Source organism: Cryptomeria japonica, chromosome 10 (genome assembly GCF_030272615.1).
Source record: "Cryptomeria japonica chromosome 10, Sugi_1.0, whole genome shotgun sequence".
NCBI lineage: Eukaryota > Viridiplantae > Streptophyta > Pinopsida > Cupressales > Cupressaceae > Cryptomeria > Cryptomeria japonica.
The window spans coordinates 633,377,507-633,387,349 of NC_081414.1; the positions used below are offsets into that span (position 1 = coordinate 633,377,507).

Genomic DNA, 9,843 nt, shown 5'->3' on the forward strand with positions numbered 1-9,843 from the left:
ATGAGATGGCATCTTCTTTTGAGGCATTCCGGTGGTTTCCAACCATTTTAATTGATAAAATCCTCCCTCTGTTATTCTTTGATGAATGTCCATACTCTAATTAAAGCTCCCACTTTGACGTACAGGCAAGGAGGTTGATGGAAAAGGTTGTAAAACCTTTACACTTGCTAAGTACATTTGCTTGAAAGTTTTTAAAGAATTTTCGCCAAGTTTATTTTGTGCATGTCTTGCAGTCATCGCATTTCATGAGATCACATCGATTTGAGGCATTTTGATGGGTGAACGTAACCTGTTCGAAAGCTTCCATTTTGCGCAGGCAGAGAGGATGGAGACAAAGATTGTAGAGCTCGGCTTCGCAATTGTCACTTTAAATTTTCTTGATGGTTACCAAGTTGTTTTTATTGAGTGCATGTAGTTTCAAAGCAATATAAGAATCAGTTATAATAACTAACTCTTTCTTGAAGAATGCATATGTGCTTTCAAAAGCTTGCACAACTTTTCTCAATCATGGATGAAATAATAACGACCTTTTCGCTTAAGAATGCATCAGCTCTTTGGCAACTTGATAAAATTGTCAATAAATGAGTTAGAATAACTAACTTTTAGAGTGCATCGATGTTTTTCTATACTTTACAAAGTTGGCAATCTTACAAATATTACTTCATTTATCGTCCACATCTTCAGTCAATTAGTGACTTTTGAAAGTGCTACAACTTGCCAATGATATTAATGAGTTGATATTTTGGTAATTTTGGAATATTGAGAATTTTTTTTAAGTGAAACTTTGAAAAAATGTCTCATATAAGTATATTGGCTTCTTTAGAAAATAAACCAACTTGCCGATGAAGACTTTATCATTGAAAGTGTTTGAACAAACTCGGCCAACTTGTCAAATCTTCGATGAATGAGCTTTAACAACTAAGTTTTCACGGATGGAATGCATGGGTATTTTAACTTGTATTGACAACACTTATCAATAATGAATATTACTTTGGCAAGTAGGAAAGAAGGATAATAAATCATAATTTTTTTCATTTTAAATCCCCTCATTTATAACTTCTTCGGCCATGAGATTATTAGTTCAAGGATTTTAGCACAAAAAGTTTAAAGTTCGACCTAAAATTTTTAAATTTTACTGTTTTAAAATGGAGCTAACAATATACATATACATATATATGTATATGTATATGTATATATGTGTATATGTGTATGTATATGTATATATATGTATATATGTATATATACATACATATATGCATACATACATATACATATACATATATATGTATATGTATACATATATATGTGTATGTATATGTATACATACATACATACATATATATGTGTATGTATATGTATACATACATACATAGATACATATACATATATATATATATATATATATATATATATATAGTATGTATATGTACACATACATATATACATATACATATATGTATATCTATGTTTATATATACATATACATATACATATGTATATCTATGTTTATATATACATATATGTATATATATGTATGTATGTATGTGTGTGTGTATGTATATATATATGTATGTGTATATATACATGTATATGTATGTATATATGTGTATATACATACATATACATGTATATATACACATACATATATATATACATACACACACACATACATACATACATATATATATATATATATATGTCTACATATATACATATACATATATGTATATCTATGTTTATATATACATATACATATACATATGTATATGTATGTTTATATATACATATATGTATATATATGTATGTATGTATGTGTGTGTGTGTGTATGTATATATATATGTATGTGTACATATACATATATGTATATGTACACATACATATATACATACATATACATGTATACACACACACACACACACACACACACACACACACACACACACACACACACACACACACACACACACACACATATATATATGTCTTTCTCTGTAGCATTCTACATGGTGGCAAGTTTTCCTTTTCAGCTATACTCACTGCATTCTTTCTTTGGTTTTCTTACGGCATGATGGATTCTTATCCTCCATTTTGAGTCAAGCTTAGTGATCTGGGGTGGAATTTTCTTTTCTTTTCGTCAAAGATGTTGGTTATTGTAGTTTAGTGTCATATGCAGTCTTTGTATGGGCATACTCTGCTAGTTAAGGAACCTTATGATGGAAACTCTTAGGTTTACATTCTGGCATTTCTATCTGTCTTTAGCATTGAAGTATTTTCACGAAGCTTGTCTGTAGAATATTGTAGGGTGTAAATTATCTCACTTTTGAATGCATGATCTTTGTATATGATGGTTGGTTGGTTTAAAGGAACCTTTGCATTTCTAGCATAAGGAAGTTCGGATAGTCTATATTATCTTCTATGATTTACATTCTTCACACAAAACCCTATGTATACATTTATATACATTTATTTATATATATGTATGTTTGATCTTACACATTCATATTTAGTTCAGTTACTCTATTACATGTTCGGATTCTGGCTCTGAATAGTAATAGGAATCCTTGATTTGAAAATTTTGAGGTTTCACTTTGTTTCATGATTCATGCAAAATATTATATAGGCCTCAAGGCATACAGGCTCATAGGGAGATATATATGTAGCTTCACTTTCATTTGTTTTGGCAGTATGAATGTGATGGCTTATGGTTGATGTATTGCTTTTTCAGTTGCAAAGTGAATACTTTCACACTGATAGATGGATAAACATCTTCCTCCCTCATGTTATTCTAGCCTCGATAATCTCTGATATCTCTTATATTGATATCAGACTGACCTCAAAATAAGAGACGATTAAGGGTACAATAACCTTTGAGGGAAGTTGACAATAATAGTTAAGTATGGTGGTTTAATTCAAGTTGATAACAAATTTTATTATGATATGTTTAACGCTTTTAGAGCTACTAACAATGGTCATGGTTGTAAGGTGTGAAAAGGTATTTTTTGCAAAACTATGGAATGTGGTTGTTTCAAATCTAGCAAGTAAAGAGTAACAAAACCCAGAGTAGAAGTTGGTATTGCGGACACACTCTATAACCTGGCCAATTGGGGTTTGTTAGTAGCCTAAGTGGTTCAGGTGGTAGCATAGGGAACATCAATATACAATGTACAATACCAAAGCATCACAATTCATTAACATGGAACCAATAACGCACAACACAGTATATCCGAATAGATTTGTGTAACACAGGTGTATATCATATTCCTCTCCAAATCCCCTGTCCTCACAATGTGCTACAAGTTTACAATATAAAGAGTTTGCAGTTGGTTAGGCCACCAACCGTCCGGCAACTAACTACCCATAGAAACAACTTAATACTATTATTTTCTATTAAAGCATTAAAAAGCCTTATTTACTAATTAACTGGCTTGCATCACCCCCCCCCCCCCCAAGACTTGTTCGCCTTCCAGACGAACACTACAACAATTGAAGAAGAAATATCTACTTAGAGGGACAAGAGGACATCCCTGTTCCCGTAGTGGTCCGTTCTCGGAGTATCTTCAGGTCCCTCTCAACAAGAAGTTGCTTCTCTCGAGTGGCTTTCAGAAGCCTGAGTGCATCCATTCGGTCCTTCTCAGAGGCAGCCAACTTCCGTTCTGTTTCACGTCGCGTGGTTCTCTCTTGAACCATTTCTTGCTCCATAGCCTGGATCGTTTCTTTCAGCTCACTCTCTCACTGAAGGGCTAAGGTATGGACTCCTTCCATTCTGTTTGCTTTCCATGTCATCCTTTGGAGCTGTAAGAATGTAGCGCGGAAGGTCTGTTCTATGGAAGTGAGAGCTCTCATTACTTTCTGATTGCCTCCTGTATGTTCACTAAGGATCTGTGGTATTCCCCATTCTGCTATTATCTCTGGAATTTCCGTGTCGGGCCAACCTTGGTTCCTAATTTTCTCTGAGAACTCCCTCTCGCAGCGTTCTGTCATAAACGCCAGTAGTGCTTCCGTTGCTCTTACTATAGCAGGCATATCAGACCCTCGAGACTGGTCTATCATCCTCTTCGTGGCTGCCCTCATTACTTCCAACTCGGAAAGAAAATTCTGCGCAACTGGTTCCCACTCTTGGATTCCCTCTGTTGGTGCTGGTGAGGACGTACTGTGCCCTTTTCCGATTCCTTCAATCCTCTGGCTCTCCTGTTGATCAATCCCCAATGATGGTGAAGGAGGTGGAACCTCTATGTCCATCTGGAATCTTGCTAGCAGGCTGTCTGCTTCTGTCTCCATGTCTGTTTCCTCAGTCCCCTTTCCTTTGTCTCCCTCTGGCTCTTCACCGTGTATTCCTCCTTCGGTATTTCCTACCTCCATGGTTGCAAGTGGATCAGTTATGGGTGCTACTACCAATGCAACAGCTCTAGCCGCTTCTACATCCCTGGTTGTGCTTATATGGAGGGTGTGGGCCCCAGCGTGTCCTCACAAGTCTACTAACTGAGATGGGGTCCCTGTGACTCCAGTTACCAATTGTGTCGTGATGGGAATCTGTGCTGGTTCGAAGAGTACCTTTTTCCTTACTCCCCATCCTAGTACGGCTGGTATGCCCTCCATACGGCTCTCTGTCCCTACCTGCCGCGACCCTCCTACGTGTTCTCCTTCCTGTTCCATGCCCATTGGCTCCATCCTGAATTCTCCTTCATCTTCTTCTAAAGATGATATGTATGTTTCTTCTCCCCCTGTCTCTACCTCTTCCTCAGAATTGTTGTCTTCTTCTCCTCCATCTTCTAAGCTCCTTGCCAGTTCTTGCCTTGCTTTTTTCCTTGGTGTTGTCTTTATGGTTACTGTAAAAGTGTCCAGGTGTAGCCAATAATACATGGCTGGCTTGTAGGGCTCCACACGGCTTGAGGCCACAAATCCTCCTTTGTTTTCCAACACCACTTGAGTTCTCAATGCTTCCAAGAAGAGGGCAATGAGGTGATGGGGCACGTATAGGGTCTTGTGTTTGAGGAGCATGGCTTCCTTCACACGGCTGGAAAGGACTCGGCCCCAATTATAAATTTTGCCATTCCGTGCATGAGGCATAGCATCCATATTGCAACATCGGATGCTCGGCTTGCTGTTGTTAACTTACTCTTTATGATATCCTGGACACATCTCCATTCTGGTGAGGTGAGATAAGATTTCTTTAGGCCCCTTCTATTGCTATTCTACCATAAACTGTTCCATTGCTCTTCTGTGAGTGCGTTGCCGCAAATATGTTCCAGTAGCCACTTCTTTTCTTCTGTAGGCATTTTTGTTGATGGTTTCATAGCTGAATCACCGCTACTGGGAATGCTGAAAACCTTGCTAAATTCTTTGGGTGCATAAGAAATGACCACTGTTTGTCCCAAATAGTCAATTACTGATCTATGTCTGTCCTGCTCATACCCATGGACCATGGCACGCAGTATAGGCTCGAATTCTTTTAGGTTGAAGACGGGCATGAAAATGATTTTGTCAACTTCTGCTTGCTTGCTTCAATGAACTCTTTAGGGGGTGGTCCTCCTCATTGTTTTCCCACCACTTCCTGCACTCGCTTCCAATTACTCCTTCAAACGTGATATTCTCTACATTCACCTGTAGATCTTTAGTTTTGATCCATTTTTTGGATCTTTGATGGGGCTGTCATCTAGGTTGGACAATTTAATAGCTCCATTTTTTCCCACCTCCCTTACCTTGTATGGCCCTAGCCATCGGAGTCTAAATTTACCTGGTCGGAGTTCATTCCGACCATTGTACTTGAGTACCAGCTGTCCTGGCGAGAACTTCATCCGCCTTAGATGTTTATCATGCCAAGCTTTCCTTATGTTCTGAGCCACTTCTATGGCCCATTGTGCTATTAGGTGGCGCTCATCTAATTTTTGTAATGTCATAAGTCGTTCCTCATCCCCCCATCTGTTCTGCACTGCTATCCGCAAGGTTGGTACAGTGTATTCTACTGGCATTACTACCTCCTGTCCATACATAAGCTGAAAGGGGGTGTGTGTAGTTGTCGCTTTGTACGTTGTCCGGTAGGCCCACAATACTGCTGGTAATCGCTCTTCCCAATCTCCTTGCTCTACTCCACATGTCTTGTAGAGAATAGATACTAGTACTTTGTTGGTGGACTCCGCTTGGCCATTTGCCCTGGGATAGTATGGACTAGACAATGTGTGGAAAATCTTGAATTCTGTTGTCATATTGCGTATCACTTGATTGACAAAGTGTACCCCCCTATCACTCGTGAGTTGCAGGGGTATCCTGAACCGGGTCACAATGTGTTCATAGAGGAACTTGGTGGTGCTCAAGGCTGTGTTGTCGGGTAAAGCTCTGGCTTCGGCCCACTTAGTGAGGTATTCTATAGCCACCACAATGTAGTGGCATCTATGCACTTTGCTCGTCCTCATAGGTTCTACGAAATCCAGTCCCCATCTTTCGAACAATTCCTGTGGTTGGGACGGGAACAGGGGCATGAAGTCTCGTTTGAGTGGCTTACCTGCCCTTTGGCACGTGTCGCAGCTGGTCACCCATTCCCTCGCATCCGCATAAAGTGTAGGCCACCAGAGCCCTGCTAACAAAATTTTCTGTGCCGTGGTATCTGGCCCCATATGTCCTCCGGCTAGTCCTTCGTGAGATTCTCTTAGGACTCTAGGAATTTCTTCCTCTAGGACACATCTTCGCAGGATACCGTCCGGACCTAGTTTATATAGGAGCCCTTGGATCAATTGGAACATGGTACTTTTTAGTGCGAGCTTCCTTCTCTCGCTTGGGCTCATGTCACCTGGAATTGTTGCTGTAGAAAGATACTGCCCGAGTTTCTCGTACCAGGAAGGTAACACAGCTATCTTGAATAATTGGCCATCGGGGAAATCTTCGTTCACTCCTTCTTCCCCTGGCTCCCCGGATTTTATTCTAGACAGGTGGTTAGCCATTACGTGACTTTTCCCTGGTCGCACCACGACATTGAAAGTAAATTCCTGAAGCAAGATCAACCATCGGCTTACCCGTCCTTGAATAACCGGTTTGTTCACCAGGTACATGAGTGCTTGGTGATCCACGAAAAATGTGAATGGTGTGGCTAAAAGATAATGGCGAAACTTCTGTACTACATATACCGTTCCCAAGGCTTCCCTTTCCGTGGTGCTATAATTTCTTTCTGCTTTTGACAGTAACCTTCTAGCAAAATATATTGGGTGGTCTAAGCCTGAGGATCCGGGTTGCGTTAAGATGGCTCCAATTGCAAAGTTAGAAGCGTCCACATGTACATGAAATTTATTCTCCCAATTTGGGTATGCCAAAATAGGTGCCCTTACCAATCTGGTTTTGAGTTCTTGGAAGGCTTCATTCTGCTCCTTGTCCCACACAAATGGTTCCCCTTTCCTTGTTAGGCGTTCAAGTGGAAGGGACACTTCTGCAAATCCTTTAATGAACTGTTGGTAGTACCCAACATGGCCAAGGAAGGATTTGATCCCCGTGACATCTGTTGGGCTATCCATGTCGAGAATAACTCTGATCTTATCTGGGTCTGTTTTTAACCCTGCCTTACAGACTATGTGGCCGAGTAATCTCCCCTGTGGCACTAGGAACCTACATTTCTTGGGATTGAGTGCCAGTCTTGCTCGTCAACACCGGTCCATGCATTCCCCCAGTATCCTCAAATGGTTTTCCTTATCATTATATACTGACCAGTCGTCCAGGAAGGCCTTGAAGTTCCCAGTGGCCATTTTGTCAAAGATGTGGAGTATGATCCTCTGGAAAGTGGCTGGGGCGTTGCATAGCCCAAATGGCATACGGTTGTACGCAAAAACTCCATCTTCCACAATAAATGTGGTTTTGAGTTTGTCCTCCTCGGCAATGCTGATCTAGTTATAGCCGGAAAAGCCGTCCATGAAGGAGTAAATCTCATGCCCTGCTACCTCTTCGAGGATGCTATCAGTAAACGGTATCAGAAACGAGTCCTTAATGGTTATAGCATTTAAGCTTTTGAAGTCCACGCAAATGCGGATCTTGTTTCCTTCCTTTTTCAGGGAAGTAACAATGGGAGAAACCCATTCACTAGTTTGCACTTGGAAAATGATCTAGACATCTAGCATTTTTTCTATTTCTTCTTGTACCTTGGCCGCATAGTTCTTATTCATGCGATAGGGGCATTTCCGCACAGGTCTTGCCCCTTGCATCAAAGGTATTCGATGTACGCATAGTTCCGGGGGTACTCCCTTCAGATCTTTATAAGTCCAGGCGAACACATCTTTATACTCCAAGAATATCTTAAACGCCGCCGCCTTTAGTACAGGGCTCCAATCATCTCCAACCATTATCACTCTTGGGTCCTTTTCATCTCCCAAGTTGGTGCTCTAAACCTTTGGTTCCTCGTATTGTACCACTTCTTTCTCAAATTGGTGTGCCGGTGTGCTGTCTACTTCTGCCCCTCCTTCCTCGTATTCCGCAAATTGTGGCGGGTAGGTGCCATCGTTTCCTAACTCGAGGATTTCCAATACATTGCACTCTAGTTGGAAGATCTCATAATCTTCCATCTGCCAGTGGAATAGTCCACTTAGAGAACTCGTTTCATCTTCTGAGCAATTACTGAGGCAGAGCACCCTTTCTCCATTGGGCTCTAACTCGCCTTTTTCCCTTACGGTATTCTCCTCCGAGTCAGAATCTGAGGCCATTTCTTGACTCACCTGCTAGTTTCACAGGTCAATGACATATTTGTTTCCCTCACTTTCAATGGAAAGGGTATTTTTTTTCCAGTTGTGGTCTGCTTTGGCCGTGACCAGCCATCCTCTTCCCAAAAGTGCATCATATCCCTTCCGCTCCAACGATATGACCATGAAATCTAAAAAGAAGTGTTGTGTCCCGATAGTTACCTTTTGGCCCATAAGCGTGCCCAATGGTTTGATGCCATGCTGATCGGCTCCTACGAGGTGGAAGGCTGGCGGCCAGAGTGTCGGCCTCCCCAAGGTTTTCCATGTCTCCTCAGGTAGCACGTTTACTGCAGACCCTCCGTCTACGATGGTGTTAGTAAGCCTGAACCCGAGAATCTCCATTTCTACTACGGCTGGTGTCCTGCCTACCCCTAATGTCATCAACATAGGATCATTAGTCTCCTTTGAGTGGTTCCTTCCTTCCATTTCCTCCCTGTGGTTCGGCGTCTTCCCCTCCTTCCTGGTCTCCTCCACTTGGTTTATAGCTATCCGTAGTTGTGGTAGTGTTTGCAACAGATCCACTATGGGGACCGGCACCGTGGTTTGCAGTAGCTGTTTCATTATGGTTGTTTCGGAGTCGGTTCGTATGGTGTTGGTGGTTTTGTCGGGTGCTGGCTTTCTCCATTCCTCACTCATTTCCCTTTCTACTTCTCTCTGTGCCTCTTTTAGTCTTCCCTTCTCTGTGCCTGGGTCAGGGTATATTAGTTTCCTTGTATGAGATCGGGTAATGGCTAGTACTTCTGGGCACCGTGCGTCTAGTTCCGGCCGTACTACCTCCAACATGTTCACGCCTTTCTATCTTGGACATTTCGTATCTTCGTGATTGCCTGGCCCACACCATTTGCAGAGTAGCCCTCCTTGCCCAGCACCACTTTGGCAGTCGTGTGCAAAATGGCCCCATTCGTTACATCGTCGACATTGTATCATTGGTCTTCCTTTTGCATCGTATTGTATGCGACCCCGTGGTGTATTATTATTGCTGCTGTTGTTACTCCCCCTCCGGCTGGTCTTATAGCCGTCTGGTGACGCATCTGAGTTTGTGTTCTTGGTGGGTGTAGTGGGTGGTGTTGCATGTTCTTGAGTATAAAGTACCTGGGCACTCCTAGCCTTCAAGTTGTAGGGGCATTCCTT

At 41.5% G+C, this 9,843-nt stretch overlaps 1 protein-coding gene across 1 annotated transcript; it reads right to left on the reverse strand.

The window, feature by feature from the left end:
* Window positions 1-5,193: 5,193 nt before the first annotated feature.
* On the reverse strand, window positions 5,194-8,319 carry LOC131036051 (transposon Tf2-1 polyprotein). Its single transcript, XM_059212643.1, has 4 exons — window positions 8,119-8,319; window positions 7,691-7,866; window positions 5,736-7,591; window positions 5,194-5,363 (listed from the first exon to the last, which is right to left on the reverse strand). Exons 1-4 carry the CDS (start codon window positions 8,317-8,319, stop codon window positions 5,194-5,196), a joined length of 2,403 nt encoding a protein of 800 aa, XP_059068626.1.
* Window positions 8,320-9,843: the final 1,524 nt, after the last annotated feature.